The sequence below is a fragment of the Sus scrofa genome, chromosome 6 (assembly GCF_054392235.1).
Source record: "Sus scrofa isolate SSC_HxYL_T2T_F1_AM1 chromosome 6, Sscrofa_HxYL_maternal_Yorkshire_Landrace_v2.0, whole genome shotgun sequence".
Classification (NCBI taxonomy): Eukaryota; Metazoa; Chordata; class Mammalia; order Artiodactyla; family Suidae; genus Sus; species Sus scrofa.
In genome coordinates, this window is record NC_139388.1 from 71,574,608 (window position 1) to 71,595,631 (window position 21,024).

The 21,024-nt window shown below is 60.0% G+C and overlaps 1 protein-coding gene across 5 annotated transcripts in view; it reads right to left on the minus strand.

Annotated features, from left to right (window-relative positions):
- CHD5 (chromodomain helicase DNA binding protein 5) overlaps positions 1 to 21,024 on the minus strand; it is a 69,564-nt gene that overhangs the window by 35,515 nt on the left and 13,025 nt on the right. For all 5 annotated transcript variants that reach the window (XM_084962644.1, XM_084962643.1, XM_021095238.2 and 2 more), the window contains exons 3-15: positions 16,624 to 16,803; positions 13,639 to 13,757; positions 12,832 to 13,070; positions 11,221 to 11,345; positions 9,961 to 10,084; positions 8,879 to 9,045; positions 8,485 to 8,706; positions 7,263 to 7,469; positions 6,838 to 7,049; positions 3,503 to 3,634; positions 3,313 to 3,421; positions 2,201 to 2,392; positions 1,912 to 2,112 (exon numbers count right to left, since the gene is read on the minus strand). In XM_084962644.1, coding sequence (XP_084818770.1) covers positions 1,912 to 2,112; positions 2,201 to 2,392; positions 3,313 to 3,421; positions 3,503 to 3,634; positions 6,838 to 7,049; positions 7,263 to 7,469; positions 8,485 to 8,706; positions 8,879 to 9,045; positions 9,961 to 10,084; positions 11,221 to 11,345; positions 12,832 to 13,070; positions 13,639 to 13,757; positions 16,624 to 16,803 — 2,229 coding nt within the window. The remainder of the gene's footprint in view (positions 1 to 1,911; positions 2,113 to 2,200; positions 2,393 to 3,312; positions 3,422 to 3,502; positions 3,635 to 6,837; positions 7,050 to 7,262; positions 7,470 to 8,484; positions 8,707 to 8,878; positions 9,046 to 9,960; positions 10,085 to 11,220; positions 11,346 to 12,831; positions 13,071 to 13,638; positions 13,758 to 16,623; positions 16,804 to 21,024) is intronic.

The window sequence follows — 21,024 nt, forward strand, 5'->3', positions numbered from 1 at the left end:
CGAGACATGGGCCATCAGGCACAGGGGTCAGCTGAGGCCCAGAGCACCGACCTCGAGCTGGGGGGAAGGGGTCAGAGGGGCTGAGCGGAGTCTGGAGGCGGCACGGGGCTTGTCCCCGGCCCTGCCCTTTTGAGCTAGACCTTGGTCAAGTTAACGAACCTCCCCGAGCCTCAGTCTCCTCACCTGTCAAAGGGGAGCAGTACTGTCTATGGGAGGAAGGCCGTGAGACCCAAAAGAGCTCAAAAAATCACACAGAGAATTACCATATGAAACAACAGGGCCCGCTGCACAGCACAGGGAACCGTGTCAGTGTCCTGTGACGAACCAGGACAGAAAAGAAGGTGAAAGAGGGGGTTCCTGTCGTGGCTCAGCAGTTAACGAACCCAACTAGTAGCCCCGAGGATGAGGGTTCGATCCCTGGCCTCACTCAGTGGGGTAAGGATCCGGCGTTGCCGTGAGCTCTGATTTCCTGATTTGCAAGGGGGCCTCTCATGTGCCAGGTGCCCTAAGTACTGAGTGATGGGTCCTTTGCTTCTCAGACTGCAGCCCAAGGATCAGAAACATGCATCTCCTGGGACTTCGTGCTGGGTCAGAACCTGCGCTTCAGCAAGACCCCCCGTGACCCTACCCGGGGGCACAGGAAGTTCCAGAGACCCCACCCAGTGCTCAGTCAGTCAGTCAACCCTCCACAACTCTGGAGTGAGTCTCTGATCTCCACTTTGCTGAGAAGGATCTGAGGCACAGAGACACTGAGTGACTTGCTGGAGGTCACACAGCTGATGGACTGAGTTGAACCATGTGCCCTCAAGATCCACGTCTACCCCAAAGTTCAGGATGTGACCTTTGTCGGAGCCAGAACAGGTGTAATTGATTAAGATGAGGTCATCCTGGATTTGAGTCGGCACTAAATCCAGTGTGAGTAATGCCTTTTTTTTGGTTTTGGCTGCATCTGTGCCATGTGGAAGTTCCCGGGCCAGGAGTGAATCCGCGCCCCAGAAGTGACAATGCCAGATCCTTAACCCGATGCATCACAAGAGAACTCCCCAGCAGCGTCTTCATAAGAAGAGGATACACAGATGCACAGGGAGAGGGCCACGTGACAACACAGGCAGAAACCGAAATGATACAGCTGCAGGTCAAGGAGGCCAAGGAACGCCTGCAGCCACCAGATGCTGGAACAGGCACCAAAGGACCCGCCCCTAGAGCGTCAGAGGGAGCAGCACGCTGGCAAGAGCTGGATCTCGGACTTCTGGCCTCCAGAACAGTGAGAAGATGAGTTTTTTGCTGTTGGGCTTTTTTTTTTTTTTTTTGGCGGTTGTGGGGGGGCACACCCGCAGCCTATGGAGGTTCCCAGGCTAGGGGTTGAATCAGAGCTACAGCTGCCAGCCTACACCACAGCCACAGCAATGCGCGGGATCCAAGCTGCGTCTGCGACCTACACTGCAGCTCATGGCAACTCCGGATCCCCAATGCACTTAGCGGGGCCAGGGATCGAACCTGCAACCTCATGGATCCTAGTTGGATTCGTTTCCACTGCACCACAACGGGAACTCCCGCTGGTGGGTTTTTTGTTTTGTTTTTTGCCAGCGCTACGGCCTGATGTGGGATCTCGGTTCCCTGACCAGGGACTGAACCCGGGCCACAGGGGTGAAAGCACCAAGTCCTATCCACTAGGCCACTAGGGACCTCCCGAGAGGCTACATTTTGCAGCTGTTTCCAGCCCCCCACCCTGTCTGTGGTCCTTTGCTACGGCAGCAGCGTGGGAACAGGGACAGAGTGGTAACTCCGCCTCAAGAGATGCTCTATGCCAGACGCGGCCTCCGCAGGAGCCTGGGGTGGGGGGGACCCGGATGGGCTGCAGGGCCCGGGGGTCGGGGCGGGGGGGGACGACCCCGGGAGCGACGCCCTCACCTTCATGCGGAACACCTTCTTCCCGCTCCGAATGGCATTGTCCTCGAAGGAAAACTCGTTCTCCCGGATCACGGAGCGGCTCTCCTTGTCCCCCGTGTAGGTGACCACGTAGAAGTCAGGCGCCCACATCTCGAACTCACGTTCCCAGTTGATGATGGTGGACAGGGGCGCACTGACCAGGTAGGGCCCCTTGGAGTGCCCCTGGGGAGGGAGGCGGACGCACTGAGGCTGCGGCCAGCCCCCATCAGCGCCGGCCGCCCCTCCCGGCCGCCCAGCCCAGCCCTCGAACCTCCTTGTACAGGGAGTACAGGAAAACAATGGTCTGCACGGTCTTGCCCAGACCCATCTCGTCAGCCAGGATGGTGTCGGTGCCCTGGGCCCAGGAGAAGCGCAACCAGTTAAGGCCCTCCAGCTGGTAAGGGTGCAGCGTGCCGCCCGTGGAGTCGATGTACCACGGCTGCTTGTCGAACTTGACCGTGGGCTGCGGGGGAGGCAGAGGTTCAGACTCACCCTGGATCCTGACCAGCAGGGCTCACCGCCAACGCCTTTGCACATGCAGTTCCTTCTGCCTCAAAAAACTCCCCACGCCTCTCATCCCTGCTAACTTATCCATCCTTCAGATCTCAGCTGGAACGCCACTTCATCCAGGAAGTCCTCCCTGACTCCCGCTAGGCTTGGGGGTTCCCACTCTGCCCTCCCACGGCGGCCCTGATTCCCAAGTGTCGGAGTCTCGGACTCTGAGCCCAGCTTGTGGGCACCACACTAGTCCCTTTCACCACTGCTTCCTTTGAGTCTCACCCAGTGCCCAGGATACAGCGGGCACTTAGCCAACCTTTGATGCACACCCAGGGTTCCTGACCATCGCCCTCTCTGCTTCTTTTATTCTGCAGCTCAAGGCCTCCTCCCCTGTGAAGCCCTCCTGAAGTATCAGACCCATTCATCTTCCCCTGGCACCCCACAGGTCCAAGCTGAACCCCGAGCTCTGGGTGTACCTGCCCGTGGGCCCCTGGAAGATGAGCCTGTCTTAAAACTGGGGGCCAGGGCCTTGTCCCCCCAGGGCCAGCCCAGGGCAGGTGTTAGCAGAGCCCCTGGCAAGGTCTGCCAAATGAATAAAAGTCAACCTCGCGTTACTCCGGAATGAGCGCCTCTAGGGGGCAATTTTGTGCGCTGCAAAACCGCTCTGCCCCCTGGGAGCTGCCCCTCTGCATGAGGCTGGGGGCCCTGGACCCCAGGATGTGAGCCCACCCCTGCGGGGAGAGGCTGGGTCCCGCCCCCCTTGCCCGCCAGGTGCCCGGCCAGAGCGGACTGGACCGTGGTCCCCCTCCTGCACGGAGCCCAAGCTGGGGTCCTCCGGAGTACGTGCCCTCGTCTGCGGCCACCCGCAGCCCGCTTCCCGCTCACATCCACAATGGGCGTGTCCGGGGGCTTCTCCTGTTTATCGTCCCTCAGCTTCTTGCCCTTCTTGACCAGCCTCTTGGGCAGCCTGGCGTCCTCTCCCAGCATCAGCTCCCTGGGAAAGAGCAGGGGATGACGGGGGCAGAGCTCAGGGCGGCGGGGGTGGCAGGGAGGCGGGGGGTGGGGGGCGGCCCACCTGTGGCCCCAGTAGGCCTGCTTCAGGCTGTCGTAGTAGGGGATGTCAATGTCGTCGATCTCCCAGGTGCACTGGTCGTAGGGCAGGTCTTTCCACTTGATCAGGTAGTGCACGTCCCCCTTTTTGTCGAAGCTGCAACACAGAACACCCATGGGGGCAGGCGGGTCACCAGGCCGTGGCCGCAGCAAGAGGCCACGGCAGGGGCCTCACAGGCGGCAGAGCCTCTCGCCCCCACAGGCCCTTGGGAGCCCCGGCCGGGAGGGCAGCGCCAGGACAGGGACTCCAGAGGGAGGAGGCGGCTTCACCGAGGCCACACAGCTCGTGAGGAGGGAGTGGGGCACGGGCCGAGGGCAGAGCAGCGAGGACATCTGGGCGGCCAGGCTAACGGAGGGGCAAGAGCCGGGGTCCTCCCCATTCTCTGTGGAGATGGACCCCCTTCTCTCACAGGGATTTCCCGGAATTCTCAAATTTTTTTTGGTTTGTTTTTCTTTTTCTTTAGGGCCACACCCGAGGTACATGAAAGTTCCCAGCTAGGGGTTGAAGAGAAGCTACAGTGACCAGCCTGCACCACGGCCACAGCAACGTAGGATCCGAGCTGCATCTGCGACCTACACCACAGCTCGTGGCAATGCCGAATCCTTAACCCACCAAGCAAGGCCAGGGATCGAACCCACATCTTCATGGATACTAGTTGGGTTCACTGCCACTGAACCACCACAGGAACTCCTTTTTTCTGTTTTTTTTTGTTTGTTTGTTTGTTTTGTTTTTCTCTCTTTTTTAGGGCTGCACCCATGGCATATGGAAGTTCCCAAGCTAGGGGTCGAAGTGAAGCAGCAGTGGCCAACCTAGGCCACAGCCACAGCAATGATGGATCTGAGCTGCATTTTCGACCTAAGCCACAGCCTACAGCAATGCAGATCCTTAACCCACTGAGCAAGGCCAGGGATCGAACCCACATCCTCATGGAGCCATCAGGGTCTTTTTTTTTTTTTTTTTTTTTTTGCTTTTTTTGCTTTTTAGGGTGGCACCTGTGGCATATGGAAGTCCCCAAGCTAGGGGTTGAATCGGAGCTCCAGCTGCTGGCCTAGGCCACAGCCACAGCAACATGGTATCCGAGCTGCATCTGTAACCTACACCACAGCTCACAGCAACCCCAGATCCCTGACCTGCTGAGCGAGGCCAGGGATTAAACCCACATCCTCATAGATACTAGTTGAACTCACTTCCGCTGCACCACAATGGGAACTCCTTTTATTTTTTTTAGGGCTGCACCTGCAACATAGGCAAGTTCCCAGGCTGGGGGTCGCATCTGAGCCTCATCTTTGACCTAGACCACAGGTCACGGGAACACTGGATCCTTAACCCACAGAGGGAATCCTCATGGATATTAGTCGGGTTCATTACCACTGAGCCATAACGGGAACTCCGGAATTCTTTTTTTTTTTTTTATATTTTTTTTTTTTTTTTGGTCTTTTTTTGCTATTTCTTGGGCCGCTCCCACGGCATATGGAGGTTCCCAGGCTAGGGGTTGAATCGGAGCTGTAGCCACCGGCCTACGCCAGAGCCACAGCAACGTGGGATCCGAGCCGCATCTGCAACCTACACCACAGCTCACAGCAACGCCGGATCGTTAACCCACTGAGCAAGGGCAGGGACCGAACCCGCAACTTCATGGTTCCTAGTCGGATTCGTTAACCACTGCGCCACGACAGGAACTCCCGGAATTCTTAATTACTGAGTCAGTCAGCTCTCCCTGGACTGTAGGCCTTTGTTTTCCCCTTAAAAACTCCCACCCTGGTCCAGGGCCCATCCCTGCACAGTAGAGGAGAATGAGATGCTCCCTCCCAAAGGTCCCAAAGACCTCTGGGGACACAGGGCTCTGATGGTCCAGCCAGCGGCACAGAAGGGGTGCTCAGAGAAACACCTCGCCCTGCAGCATGCACATGCCCCCGGAAGTGTCCCAGGGCCTCCCACCCAGCCTGAGTTGTTGGGGCCACCAAGCCAGAGCAGCCCCACAGGGCGCGGGGAGCCATGCATGCTCACCTAAATGGCAGTGACTGGCCTGGGGAACCACTGAGGCATCGGTTGGAAAGACCGATGCCCAGTCACCACGGAAACCAATAGATTGCTTTTTCAGTAAGTGATCAGCTGTTACTCAGACTGTTCAGGTAATAAATCTGGAAGAAATTCACCTGCCCTGCCCTGCTTTGGAGGCAGTGAGAAAAACCGCCGCTTATGTTCTGAACATGCAATTTAACAACGGTAAAAACGCTGTGGTTCAGTTCAGTGGGGGGCTTGGGTCACTCTCAGTGAGACCTGAGGGTGGGAGGAGGGGGCATTTCATAGCCAAGGGGCCACTTCTCCAAATTCTCCTGCCCGCCCCCCACTTCCACAGCCACAGCAACACCAGACCCTTAACCCACTGAGTGAGACCAAGGATCGAACCCACATCCTCTGAGACAATGTCAGGTTCTCAACCCACTGAGCCCCAACGGGAACTCCAGGCTCAGGTCCTTAAGCTCTGGTCTCCCTAACTCTTGTGTTTGGGACACCTGTGGTCTACTGGATCCCAAGTCCCACCCTGCACCTGTCCGCCACCACCGGGTCTCAAGAGCCTGAGCTCAAGAATCAGCAAGAGCTCCCACCACCCACCAAACTGAAGCCAGACTCTCAGCGTCCAGGAGCCTCCTGCCTTGGCCTCTGCAGCCCTTGACCACTGTCACCTGGGGAATTTCCGATTGCCCAACAAAGGGTTGTCGCAGGAGCACTGGGGTTTGGCCAAGCAAGCAGGCCCTGCCTCCAGAAAAGCACTGGATTCCAATCCAGTGCCACCACCTCTTCACCATGTGACCCTGGGCAAGAGACCTTGCTCCCGTCCTTAAACACGAAAGCGGAGGCAAAATGCCTGCGGCTTGGGGTAGACGGCGCGCAGCGGTGTCAGCCGTGTCATAAAAGAAGCGCGAACGTGTCCACGCTCCCACAGCTCAGGCCCACCTGGTCTCTGGGACCCTCCCGCAGGTTCAAGCACTGACTTCAGCAGAAGCCCAGGAGCCCAAGGGTCCCGGCCACCACATCCAGTCTACAAACCTCAAGGGCCATTTGTAAAGGTGTCCCTCTATGTACACGACTTAAGAACTGTTCTCCTACCAGGTAGGTGACATGCCTGCACATGTGAGTGTGCATGAAAACCCCTCCAGCCAGACGGTCAAATGGCTGCGAGTCGGGGCCCCCTCTCCTCCTGCCCCAGCTGCACCCACACGTGGCCCTGTGGCTGAAGCAGCCAGCACATCCCGGACCTGTGGGCACCCCGCTCCAGCGCGGTTCAGGGCACGCACCTGTGGTTCAGGATCCGATGGACCATCATCCACTCGGGCTTGATGCCGTAGCGGTAGAAGCGCTCCTCCATCTTGGCGTAGAGCGGGTCCTTGTTCTTCCTCTTCTCGCTCTTGCTGTCCTCGTCCCCGGAGCCGTAGTCAAAGGGCGGTGGCTCGTCCATGTCGTTCTTTCTTTGGTAGTTTCGATACATGACCGTGTGGTAGAGCTCCAGCTGCTCGTGGGCCGGGCACAGGTCACGGAAGGAGAAGGGCCGTGACCCCCACGTCCCCCAACCCAGCTCCTCCAGCCCCAGCCTGGGCCCCAGGCAGGACAGTTTTGCCTTCAGCCCCCACCATCCCCCAGCTCCCCACAATCCCCCTCACTCAAGAAGCTGGCCAGCGCATTTTAGGCCCTGGGCACAGTCACACCTGCCCAGGCGCCTCACCTGTAGCTCCTTCACCCAGGAGCAGTGCCAGTAGGAGAGCCCAGCCCACTTGACAAAGAACTCTCTCTCTGGGATGCCCTCCAGAGGCTTGGGAGGGGGGACGCCTGGCTCCACGTCGGGCCCCGGCAGCCCCACCATGAAGGGGGCCGGGGGCTCTGTCCACCTCCAATGCAGGATCCGCTGGACTTTGCCCTTCAGGGGGGGACACTGTGGACAAAGGAGGGTCCCCAAGTTCAGAGCTTGGTGGTAGGGCCCCGCCCCAAGGCTCCCTCCAACAGGCTGCACTGCTCCCCACGTCAGACAGCACCACGGTGACTCCGAGACACCACCCTGTACTCAGGACCCCACCTGTGCCATGCACACAGGAGGGTCTGCGCACACACACACACACACACACACACACACACACACACACAGAAGTCCAGATGCACACGGGGTAACGGAGGGCACAGCCCAGCCCAGGATCCATGGGGCAGGATGGGGAGCGGTAATCTAGCCCTGGGGGGGTAGCTGGGGACAACTCAGACCACGGAGGCCTTCAAATGCCTATGGTGACTGGGGGGTGCTCCCCTCTCCCTGTAGAAACAGAGACTCCACCCCAGAGGCCTCCCCCAGTCACCCCCAGGCCTGGGACAAGAGCCAGGTCCAGGGTGGGTCTGAGTGGACGGTTCAGTCTTGTGTGGCCTTGGGCAAGACACTTTACCGCCCTGAGCCTCAGTTTTCTCATCTAAAAATGGGAATAACAAAAGGCCAGGGTGTTTGAAAACTCAGCAAGCGTTAGAGAGATACCCCATCAACAGAGGCTGGGGTGGCTGGAGGCTGGTTTGTCACCACCACCGACCGCTCTCTCTATAGCGGCTGAGACGCAAGGGGATTGAGGAGTAGAGTGGGCCTGGGTGAGGCGGTGGGGGCCTCGGGGCAGATGGTAGCGGGCTTGGGATGGAGCCTGTGGCCAGTGGGAGCTGGGTCTGGACCGGCGGGGAGCTCAGGTCTAGCGGGGGGCGGGGCGGGGGCGCGCGGCAGAGGTAGTGGGTGGGGCCTGGAACCGCGGGGGCGGGGGCGCGTGTGGGCGGGGCGGGGCTGGCGGAGGCGGGGCCTTAGCGGACCGGGCCGGCTGGGGCGGGGCCTCGGCGGCTGGGGCCTTTGTGCGCAGGGCCTTGCAGGAGATGGGCGGGGCCTTGCCGGGGCGGGGCGTTCGGCGCGGGGCGGGCGTAGCACTCACAGTACAGCGCGGGCAGAGCCATTCACCGTTTGGGATCTCGGGCAGCGGCGGGTTGAGGCAGTGCAGGTGGTAGGAGGAGGGGCAGGCGTCGCAGCAGAGCAGCTCGCCGCCGTCCTTGCACACGCGGCAGAACTCCATGTGGTCGTCCTCCTCCTCCTCGCAGCCGCCCTCCTCCTCCTCGTCGTCGTCGTCCTTCGGCTCCCACTGGATCCCTTCCTTCTCCTGGAGGGGGAAGTCCAGGTGGAGGCATCCTGGGCCGGGACCACTCCCCACCCCCACCCCCGCCTCCACCGGGAAGCGACTCCCTCCCTCCCACTGGCTCCTCCCCACGTGCCGGGTCTGGAATCCAGGCGCGGACTAAACCGAGGCGCGGGGCGTCTTGCCAAGGGCTTACACAGTGGGGACAGCTCCACTTGCCCTCCGGAGCTTTCTCCAGCTCTGGGTCCAAGCAGACGAGGTGGTAGGCCCTCGGGCAGGTGTCGCACAGAATGATCTCCCCGCCCTGCTGGCACACCTCACAGTAGTCCTGGTGGTCTGTCTCGTAGCCATCACCATCATCAACTGGGGAGAGGGTAGAGACCATCGTGGGGGCCTCGTCCCCACTCCCAGGGCACCACCAGTCTCCACCCCAGGCTGCACTGGCAGTGTAGACCCTTCATAGATGCTGGATGAATAGGGTAGTGGACAGAAAGACAGGGTGAACAGAATGGCTGAGGGAGTAAAGGGGTGAAGGGGTGATGGGGTGGGTGGGTGGGAGGAGGCAGGAAAGAAGACAGGTGGGTAAGCAGGTAGACAGGTGAATGGGGGATGGATAAAGTAAGTGAGGGAGGGAAGGAGGATGGAGAGACAGAGGATGGGTGGAGGTGGGGGGAGGGGACAGGTGGGCAGAGGGTAAATGAATGCATGAAGGGTAGACGAGGTCAAGAAGCAGGTCCTGGAGTTCCCGTCATGGCTCAGCAGTTAACGAATCCAACTAGGATCCATGAGGTTGCGGGTTCCATCCCTGGCCTTGCTCAGTGGGTTAAGGATCCGGCGTTGCCGTGAGCTGTGGTGTAAGTCACAGAAGCGGCTCAGATCCCGTATTGCTGTGGCTCTGGCGTAGGCCAGCGTCTACAGCTCCAATTAGACCCCTAGCCTGGGAACCTCCATATGCCATAGGAGCAGCCCTAGGAAAGGCAAAAAGACCAAAAAAAAAAAAAAAAAAAAAAAAGAAAGAAAGAAAGAAAAAGCAGTTCCTTCTCTGGTGCCCCCTCTGCCAGGGCCAATGACCAGGGGTGGCTGACATAGGTCCCTAATGTATGTTGACTCGCTGGGACAGGACCCCTCTCCTGGCCATAGAGGCCAGGGTGGTTGAGGAAGCACAGGGGATCTGCACGGCCGAGGCCTGATGCTGCCCTTCCCCGCTCCCGAAGGGGGGCTCTGCACCCCCATGTCCACAGTGACGGCCATGGGAACCCTGCAGGCAGGCAGCCTTACTTCTCTTCTTCTTGCGTCTCCTCTTGCTCTTCTTCCCCAGGGCAGCAGAGCACTCGGAGCGCACGGAGGAGCTGTGGATGCTGGCGCTGTCGAAGTCCGACTCCTCCCGCTCATCCTCCTCGCTCTGCAGGGGCAGGAAAGGGCCTGTGAGCCCAGAGCCGGCCCTGGGGCTTCGCAGGCCCGGGCAGGGGTGTGGTGGGGTGGGGCACGGTGGAGGCTCCAGAGGCACAGATGTGGTTCATCTCCTCTCTCCAGCCAGCTAGAAACCCAAGGGCCCAGCCCACGGGTCCAGCCTGATGTCCTAGCACCTTCCCCAAGCCCTGTTCTCCAGCCCACAGCCATTCCCCACACTTTCCACCTCCGTAAGGCTCCCAGGCCCTGCCCTCCACCCTACCAAACTCCTACACATCCCTCAAGGGGAGGACCTAAGGACACTTCCCCCAGGAGCCTTCCCAGATCGCTCCCCAACTAGACCCGTGCACAGCCTGTGCACCAGGTCCAGCTTGTGCCATCTGCTTGTGGTTGGTTCGCTCCCAGCACACATGCCCAAACCTCTTCCCGACTATGAGCAGCTCCAGAGCAGGGCCCATCGTGATGGAGCAGACAGCCTGGCACATGAGCATGCGCGCAAAAGCTAAGCAGAGCTGGATCACCAGCTCCAGGCTGGGCCACAGCTGCTGCTCCGTGCTCCCCTCCATGGCAGCTAAACTTGAGACCTGTGGCTTCCATCTGGGCCCCTCTGCAGGGCTGGGGCAGATGAGGGAAACAGGTACCCCCAGAGAAAAAGGGTCCCAAGGCTCAGACAGGAACTTGGGGTCATTCTGAACCTGGTGCCAGAGCTAGCCCTGCCAGGGCCAGGGAGGGGCAGGCCTCCAGCCCAGGCTGGTCCTGCCTACATGCCCCCCTCCTGGGCCCACCCTCCCAGCAGACCTGAGCGTCCAGGCCCCACCAGGCCTCTCCTGCCAGCTGCCCAGATGGAGGCAGTTGGGGCAGAGGGACTGGACCGAGCCCCCAGCTCAGCAGGGAGGGCAGGAGAGCTGCCCACCCAGCGTCCAAGCTCCAGAGGCCCTTGAGGGATCCTTTCTGAACCCCCACCAGTCAGGTGGGGAAGCAGGCCCAGCAGGCCTGCGTGTAGGACGGGAAGATGAGAGAGGGATGCCTGGGCCAGAAGAACAGCCCTGCTTCCCACAGTCACCCAACCGCTGTGCGGCAGGCGTGCTCAGCACACACGCGCACACACGCACACACACGCACGCTCACCGAGGAGCCCTTCTTCCTCTTGCTGCCGACCCCTCCGAAGCGGAATTTGAGCCCGGCCACCTTTCTCCCTTTGCCCTTTTTCTTCGCATCCTTGGAGCCCTTGACCTTCTTCCTCACTCCAGGCCCTGAAAAGCACCAGGGAACAAGCAGCGCTCACCACGGCTCGCTCGCCTTCCCGCCAGGCTTTCACAGCTCACGGGAGCCAGAAAGGAAAGGGTCGTTTCCCCTTTTCAGACCAGAAGACTGAGGCTCCGAGAGGCTGGCATCCTTGCTTGAAGATGCACAGCAAGTAGAGGGGGAAGCCAGAAAAGAACCCTGGCCCAGCTCTGGCCCTTGCGCTGCCCCTATGCCCTCAGCCACATTGGGAACAGCCCGGTCCCATCCCTCTCCCCGGAAAAGAGCTGTTCCCAGTGAAACCATGGGCCCCAAGGGCCAGCAGGGCCACCGAGGGCACACCCACCCACCTGCAGTCCATACCCGGGCCCTGGGGATTTGCTAGGGCAGGAAGCCCTTCCCCAGCTGCCAGCTGCCAGGTGGTCCCCAGGCCCAGGCCACACTGGCACCGAGACTGCCCCCACCTCTGCCAATCATCCCCAGGGAACTGGCTCCCAGGTGGCCAGCAGGGGTGAGGCTGTTTTTATAGAGCTGGCCACAGGACAATTAGCTGCCAGGGGAGTAAGGACCTCCCAGCAGCCCCTCCCACCAGGCCGAGCAGGGAAGTTGGGGGCCTGGAGGCAGGTGGCCCCGCCCCCGGCCCTCTTCCACCACATCACACACAGAGAGATGCGGCCGGGAGCCCAGCTGTAACCTCAGCGGCGCCACGGGAAATCTATTTCAATTTTTCAGAGTCTGAACAGGCAGCTCAGGGAATCGACAGCCCAGTGGCTGAAGCCCGAGAAGAAATGAGAAAGGAGGCAGCCTGGGCGGCCAGGAGCGGGCTCTAAAGCCCATGTCAGTTGCCCACGGGCCCCCTGCAGGGACTCGGCAAAGGAGTGCATGGTCCCAGAAACCAAAGCTCCTTAGGGGCAGAAACAAGGGGTCCCCAGGGTCCCCTCCACCCCCCATCAAAACCCAGACAGGGACACCCAGGAGCATGAGCTGCAAGTGGACCCACCATTCAGAGCCCTGGGGAGATCCATGTACCCTTAATGGGGCCAAAACCCCTCCACCCGGAAAAGGAACCTCCCTCCCCTAGAACTTCAATTCGCAGGGGACCTCTGCTGTTCTGTTCTCCCAGCCAGACACCACCACGGAGTCTGATTTTGCGGGACCTCCTTCCTGGGGGGCCGGCCCCGACCACAGCCACACTCACGCATGTCCCTATCCAGGGATCAGGGCTTCAGAAGAGAGGGACCCCTACTTGCGGGGAATCATGCAGCCTCAAACTCAGGAACCCCCTAACTCCCAGCAGCACAGGCCACCTCTGCCCTGTCCTCCAGGCCCAGGAAAACTCCCAAAGCTCCAAGCCCACCACCTCCTCCACGTCCCCAGCAGCCGCCAAAGGGAGGCAGGACGGAAGCCAGCACACAGCGGAGAAAGAGCACCGGGTCCTTGATAAAGACAGGCCTGCTGCCTGGGCTGGCCCGGGTGCCCACCCACCCAAAGCCTTACCCTTGCCCTCCTTGGTCTTGGCCTTGCGGATGGGCACCGGCTGCGGTGCCTGCTGGGGGCTGATGGTCAGCGGAGGCGCGATGGTAACCGTCTCCACGGCTGCGGCCACGGCCGCCGCGGCAGCCGCCGCCGAGCTGCCCTTGAAGGGGTTGTTGGCACTGAACTCCCGCCACTTGGCACCCAGGACGGTCATCATCTTGGACATGGGGATCTTCGGGTTCTTCTTGGCGATGAGCGGCCTGCGTGAGGGGCAAGGCGGAGGGTGAGGGCGGCACCGAGTGGGCGGGGTGGGGGGGCCCCACGTGACCTGCCCCGGGCCCACCCTTCTGCTGCCACCTGGGATGTGTGGCCAACTGGGAAAACTGGGCAGAAGGGAGGGCAGGGAAGAGGACAAAGACAGACACCAGTCGGTCCCCAAACACGTCTGATTCCGTTTACGCGGCTGGTGATCTAATCCAGCCGCCAGACCCTGGAAGACCTGAGGGACCAGAGGGAGGGGCCCACCACAGGCCCCTGGGTGTGTGGGGCCACTTCTTCCAGAGCTGAGAGCAGCCATGGGGGCTTAGGGCCCCGGGGACTGACTGGGGCCACGGTCCCTGGGTGAAGGGCCAGCGAGGAGGCGAGAGCGTCTTTTAAAATCCAAGGGTCCTGCCCCTCCTGCCAGCTCCGCCCAGGGTCAGTGTCAGCCTGACTGCCCATCCCCCCCAGGGGCCCGGGGTCTTGGCCCTCTCCCCCCGCCCTGTGGGCCCCCTGGGGAGGCAGGCCTGGTCTCCATGGGTACCCAGCTATGGCAACCCTGAGACCCACCTGAGGAACTGGCTGAAGGCCTTGTAGTTGGTCAGCGTGTGGTAGTCGGCCTCCGAGAACAGGTAGTCCACGTCGTCCAGGCCCCACTCGGCCATGAGCTGTCCTGAGGACTTGGGCTCCTACAGACACATGAGGTGGACGTGGAATCAGAGGTACAGGTCCTTTTTCTTTTTTGGCCGCCCTGCAGCTTATGGAGCTCCCGGGCCAGGGATAGATCAGGCCTAGTCTCCACCTAGGCCGCAGCTGTGGCAACACCAGATCCTTAGCCCTCTGTGCCCGGCGGGGGATTGAACCCACATCCCAGCGCTCCCAAGATGCCCCCCGTCCAGGTGTGCCACAGCAGGAGCTCCAAAGGTACAAGTCCTTCTAACCTGCACCCCGCCCCCCGCAAGGAGGCCTCAGAAAAGCAGGGGGGATTGTGTCTGTGACCGTGGAAAACATCCTCCAGCATCCCAGGCCACCAGCCCCCGGATCAGTGGGAATGGCTCAGATGCCAGCCCATGGGGGAGGGGTACGGGGCCATGTGCCTAGGGGTTCGGAGGGAGCCATGTACACACCCAGGGTGGGAATAACAAGAGGCCTTACTGAGTATTCTGGGAACCTGAGCATCAGGACGAAAAGAGCAGCCTGAAGCTGGGTTTTAGGGGTACAGGTGTCCTTGAGGAGGCAGCAGGGGATGCTGGGAGAAATGAGGCCATCCCAGGATGTCACCCAGTACAGTCACCCATGGGCCTCCTGAAAGGACAGGCCGCTGCTGGATTCTGGGGCCAGGAAGGTGTGCCCTGGCCAGGGCAGAGCGTGGGACCATGGCCCAGCTGGGGACAGAGCCCGGAGAGGGTCCCTCAGCGACTGCTTCACTTTCCAGATGGGGCGCTGGGGCCAAGGGCACTCATTGAGACAGCCAGCCAAGCATCAGGTCACTGGGCAGACCCGGGCTGGCTGGGATGGGGGTAGCGGGCCGTGAGCTTGGGCTCTGGAGCCAGACAGACCAGGTTCCATTGCTGGCTCTGCCACAAACCGGCAGAGAAAGGTGAACAAGCTCCTTTGCCTCTAGAGTTGGGGGCCTTAGTTTCCCCATCTGTAAAAAGGGGCTACCAGCATCTCTCTCACAGGAGGGAAAGAGTGAGTACAGGTGCCTGCAGGACCTTTGCTCTAATCTCCCACTTGTGCCAGGCTGCTGCCCTAGTCCCACCCGACCTGCTCCACCAATCAGCACATACCACACACAGGCCGAGCCACAGTCATTGGTCCAGGAGGGCAGGTGACCTCACCTCCAGGAAGGGGCACCCCTGGGTCCCCTGCTCAGACAACTAGGACATAGGCCAGCTTTCCCCAGATGGGGCACCGGGTCCCCAGGAAGCCCTGAGCTACTGCCACACACATTTCAGCCACAAAGACAAAGAAACGGGGCCCTGGACCACACCACTGGGTACCGGGAGCTGGAAGCCCCTTGACTCTCAACTCCTGGGGCGCCGACCCAACAAACCCCTTAAGCTGCCTAAGCCCCTCAGAGCTGGGCGCTCTGCCCCGGCAATGGGTAGAGGACACAGCCTCCCTCAGCCCCAAGAGACCGATTCCCAGCCTCCTGTTCTCAGCAACGGTTCAGAGGTGCTCCCACGTGGGACCCCCCCTCCCTTAACCAAACTGCCCTCAACACACAGCCATTCCTGGAGGCACATCGGACCTCCGTTCCCACCAGGAAGCAGGGCAGTGAGGGAGCGAGTGATGGCATTATTACAGGACAACCTGAATGGCTCCTGCAAGCTCATCTTCCAAAGCTGTCAGCCTCTCAGCCGTTAGCCGTCACGGATGACTCATAAAACACCTGCTAAGGAACGAATTCCCTCTGGGTGTCAGGACAGCACCGGCACCTCCTAACTTCAAGTCACTGGCAGTCAGCATCTCTGCCACGCCCAACGGCCCCTGGACTAATCCTGACAGAGCACTTGTCTTTAAATCCACAGCCAGCTCAAACTGAGCTGGGAGCCCGTGAAGGAACAGTGGAAGCAGGCGGCTTATCCCTGAGTGTGTCCTGCCTGCCTGGCCCCGGGCCCCTTCCCCTCCCCTCCAAGCCCCGCGAAGCAGCCTAGGGATTCCAGGGACACTGGCCCCTTCTCATCACTCCCCACACCCACGGAGACAGGCCTTCCCTTGGGGAGTCTGCCAGCCCATCGCCACGGCATCCGACTCTCGCTCCCTGGGGCCCTCTCTCGGATGCCCGTGAGGGCGGGATTTCAGAACACCCCCGGATGAAGTCTCCTTTCTACCGTAAGTGGAGCTGTCCAGCCACTTTTCTTTTTTTCCTTTCTTTTTAGGGCCACACCCATGGCATATGGAGGTTCCCAGGCTAGGGGTCGAATCAGAGGGGTCGAATCAGAGCTGCAGCTGCCGGCCTACATCACAGCTCACAGCAACGCCAGATCCGAGCAGCGTCTGCAGCCTACACCACAACTCACAGCAATGCCAGATCCTTAACCCACTGAGCGAGGCCAGGGATCGAACCTGCAACCTCATGGATCCTAGTCGGATTGTTTCCGCTGTGCCACAATGGGAACTCCATCCAGCCACTTCTTGGCAAAAGCTCCCTCTGTTTCATTTTTCCCACATTGCTCCAAACAAGAGGTTCCTGACACCAAACCTGAGCTCAGACCATCGCCCTCCTCCCGCCGAGACAGCTGTGCGCTCAATGGCCAAGACAGCGGACAACGCATCAGCCGGAGGCCACACAACTTCCTCCCCCAACTCCTTCCTGCCCCCGATCATTTCAAATGTGTCTCCCGGACTTGTGGCTACAGTATTTCTCACAAACTCGTGACCTTCACGAGCGCGCACATGCACCCATGCATGCACACCCAGAACCCATCTGCCCCAAGAGCCACTCGTGGGAAAGGGTGCTCTGGCCTTTGCCCTCAGAGGGGCAGAGAGATGACAGCAGGAGACTCAGCCCGTCCGAGCGGGTGTCCCCGAGCCGGGCCCCCGTGTTACCTTGAGGCATCCATCATCGTTGTCATCCTCATCGTCATCCTTCTTTTTTCGCTTGGCTTTTTTCTCTTTCTTGTCCTTGAGTTTTTTCTTCTTCTTTTTATTCGGGGAGTAGTCACTACCCTCGCTCTCTGACTTCTCTTCCAGATCCTCTTCATTTTCCGACAGCTCATCATTGCTCCCCTGGAAGAGAAAGGGGGGACAGTGAGGCCAAATGGGGGCCCAAGAAATGCAGAGTCCTGGGAGTTCCCTGGTGGCTCAATGGGTTAAGGGTTCAGCATGGTCACAGCTGTGGCTGGCATCAAGGGTCAGTCCATGGCCTGGGAACTTCCACATGCCATGGGTACGGCCAAAAAAATGTCAATACATAAGACCAACTCTTTCAAAAGAAAAGATTTTAGAGTCCTGGGCAGCAGTACTGACCCGCGAGAGTGGCCTCCTGGCCAAGTCAGTTGGTCCATACTTCCTGGATCAGTCACCCCCACATGATCGCCAAAGCCCAGCCAGAGGCACCGCCCTGAGTCAGCATGGGGCAAGGGTCTCAGCACCAGTGACTGGTCTGTGACAAATGGTGTCATGCGGATGACGAGGCCTTGTATGAAGTCAGAACCCCTGACCAGGCACGCTCAGCGCAGCCTGCTCAGACGGCCCTAGGGTGGGGCTCAGGCTCTGCTTCACTTTCCTACAGACTTCAGGGGGGTTTTTTTTGTTTTGTTTTTTGGTTTTTTTTTTTTTGTCTTTTTGCCATTTCTTGGGCCGCTCCTGCGGCATATGGAGGTTCCCAGGCTAGGGGTTGAATTGGAGCTGTAGCTGCCAGCCTACGCCAGAGCCACAGCAACGCGGGATCCGAGCCGTGTCTGCGACCTACACCACAGCTCACGGTAACGCCGGATTGTTAACCCACTGAGCAAGAGCAGGAATCGAACCTGCAACCTCATGGTTCCTAGTCAGATGCGTTAACCACTGCGCCACGACAGGAACTCCGACTTCAGGGTTTTAATGAGTGTCCAGCGACGGCACTTGGGCCCAGGCAATCGTGGCAGAGACATGATGCCCAGAGCCAAAAAGCAACAGGCAGGCTGAGTGCACAAAAGCCACTGGCTCCCACCCCCGCTCCCAGCTCCTCACCTCCCCGCTTGCGTGCGCACCCTACGGAATTGCGTGCGTCAAGTGAAACCTCTAATTAACACAAAGCTCGCATCCCGGTTGGATATGCCCATGGGCTCTCCGGAAGCTGCTATGGCACAAGCCCACCTTCCCCACTGCCCCCACCCCTGCGGCCGCTTCATCTCAATACAAGACAAGGTCATTTACACAGCTCCTAAGCTTGGCTTCCCTGATTTAGTTTCCCGTCGCTACAGGCAGAAAATGGCCCATTTATATGGAGATAAGGGTGTTAACACAGAGGGCATCCCCACCAGAAAGGCACTGCCCCTTGGAGAAAGCTGTGCATTGGCTTTCTGACATGCCAGTGGGCTGAAAAGGCCCCTCCCAGCCTGGGTCTGCGAGAGAAGCCGGGCACTTGGCATCTTTCTGCTGGCTGTTTACTGTCTTCAAGCAAAGAGAGGCATGGAAGAGATGAAGAGAGATGGAGAATGAGCTCCAGAAAGAGCCGGGAGGGAGGGAGGCAAAAGTGGGGCTGGGGAGGGAGGAGGAAGGAGGGGGGAGGGGAGGAGGAAGGAGGGGGGAGGGGAGGAGGAAGGAGGGGGGAGGGGAGGAGGAAGGGGGGGGAGGGGAGGGGAAGGGACAGGAGCGGGGAGGGCAGAGAAGCCAAAGGGCAGCGGGTCTGCCTGGAGAATCCTAGGAGGTCCTCAGCCCGGCTCTGCCCTTCCCAGCCCTGCCGCGGAGTGGAGCCTTTTCCCGGGAGAAAGGCTCTCGTGACAGCTGGGAAAGGACCCACGGGGGTAGGGGGGTCCCTGCACTTCCCGACTCTCCTGCTTGCCCAGCTCACTCTCTCCCCATAGCCAGCTCCCTGCTCCCAAACCTTTCACTCCCATTAAGCTGCTGAGTCAGTGCGCTGGCGGGCGGCTGGCAGGCAGCGGGGCCTCTGGGCCTTTCCAGAACCCAAGTGTTTCCTGGAATACGGACTCGGCCCCAGCGGCAGTGCTGGTCCTGGCTGCTGCCAGAGCCTGCCCGGGGCAGGACAGCATTGCAGGTGCTCCTGTGCCCAGGACTAATGGCCATGGCTCCCAGCTCTGACTCGGTCCTCTGGGAAGGCCAGGGTCAGAGAGGGAGGCCCATTTCCGCTGAGGGTTTAGAGTTTGGCCAGCGTGGAAAGACCAGCCTTCAAGAGACCCGAGAGACAGGCTGTATCCCAGCCCACAGCCCCGCAAAGGTAAGGCTGGGGGGAGGAGGCCACCATGGACTTCAGCACCGCGGACAGAGGCTGTTGGGCCGGCCAAGGGAGGGGCGCAGGGCGGGCCCTCAGCAGCCCTGGGATCAGAAACCAGACGGGGATGAGAAAGAAGGACCCGGGGCTCCCTGGGGAGGCTTCCAGACAGAGACTGGTTCTGACCCTTGCTGGCCAGGGAACCAGGCAAGTCACTGCAGCACCCTGACCTCAGCTTCCTCGTCCGTGAAATGGGGACGCCGCAAAGGGTGATAAGAGGAGCAAAGGAGACCAGGTGAGAGAAGGCCTTAAACATTCTCCACTAGGATGGTCCCGAGACCCCACGATGTCCAACTCTGCTTGGAAGCCAATGATGCAGCCAGGACCACAAACTGGAGGACACGACCAGCCTTATGCCCCCCGTTTCTGCCCATCAGGAGTGGACTAAAGCCACCTGCGTGGACAGTGCCCGAAGCTGGGCGACAATTACAGTACAAATGGGCAATGTGCTGCCAACGGAAGGGGCTCTTGTGGCCACACTTGAGCATCTGCCAGGAAGCAAACACTGTGGCATCTCAAGTGAAAGAGAGGCGAGCAGTGGATGGCAGGGCCCAAAGAGAGCTGGAGGCTAGGGGAGGGAAGGAGGGAGGGAGGCGCCTCCAGCAGACTTCCCTCTGTGTGTGTGTGTGTGTGTGTGTGTGTGTGTGTGTAGAGTGCAGGGGGGGGAGGGTGGCTGCTGCCTGGCAGAAGGCCCCAAGCTGAGCACGGCCAGGAGGGCTGGTACAGAGCCACTCTGGGGCTACAGGTGGGGGAGTGGGAGGGCAAAGCCCTTTCTCAAGGAATGAGCTGGAGCTACAGCAGAGCAGGGCAGGGCAGGGCCCCTGTCGCCCAGTGGGGAGATAACAATAGCAGCCCCTCGTTTCAGGGAAGGGGGGCCCCTCCCGCCCTGTCTACCTGCACTGGGGAAAGCTCAGCAGAAGAGAAGATACTCAATTCTCCGACTCCCCACCCAGTCCCTGGTGCCCTCTGTGCCTGCCTTCTTCCACCATCCCATGAAGCTTACACCTGCACCCTGATCTCAGCCAAGCCGTCTTGCCCACCCTCGGGGCCAGTGGAGGGTGGGCTGCAGGACTGGTCTTTGGAGATGGGTTTCCCACTGGTGCAACTTGTCTGCAGCCACAGCATCTCGCTGCATCCAGCTGTCTGGACACATCTACGACCTCCTTTCTCCTGTGTTTTGTTTTTCCAAACTCCTTCCTTGCAGAGAAAGGGGCAAGAGACAGGGCAGTGAGTGGTTCCAAAAACGACTCAAAGAGGAGTGACCATCAGCAAGACTTGAGGGAGGCAGGTCAGCCAGTGGCAAGAAGGAGAGGAATGACCGAGAATCAGGAGTAGACCAGCCATTTGGTTTTGGGGTTTTTTGGTTGTTTTTTTGTTTGTTTTTCTGGTTTCTTGTTTTTGAAATTTACCAGGGGTGGGGGGGCGCACAGGCCAAGCCACATGCAGGGAGGACACAGGGTATGAAGCAAAAAGGCCCTAAGAAAGCCCTAACCAACCTCAGCCCCAAGCCACACTGTGGGCTCTGAACATCAGGACCAGTCAGGACTGTGACCTTGATGCTGTCCTTTGGGCTTCAGCATCCCCAGGTGTGACTACAGGGGATGCCCCTGAGGGTAGAAGAATCTAAGTGGACTTGGAGTCCCACCAGAATCCATCTGCAAAGCTGCCTTCAACCTTACGCCCAGGCTGGGCGTGCCAGGAGCTGGGGGCGGGCCAGCGGGGTCTCTGCCCTGAGCCCCCGGCTGGCTGAGGGCACAACATGCCACCAGTGCAGGCCCTGGGGACCCCGCGTGGGTAGTCTGTGCTTGCCCTTCCTCCCCCCCCCCCGACTCTGCAGCTGTCTTTCCATCAGGGCCGCCCTTCTCCCGCCCCTCAGCCCAGCGCTCAGCACACACGCCGCATCTCTAAAAAGGAGGCATTTCAACGCAAAAGGAAGGACTAGGAGAGTTGGTCCTTCTCAATTTGGGGTCCTTCAAGATTGAGAGGGAAAAAGAAAGAATGAAATATGAGCCTTC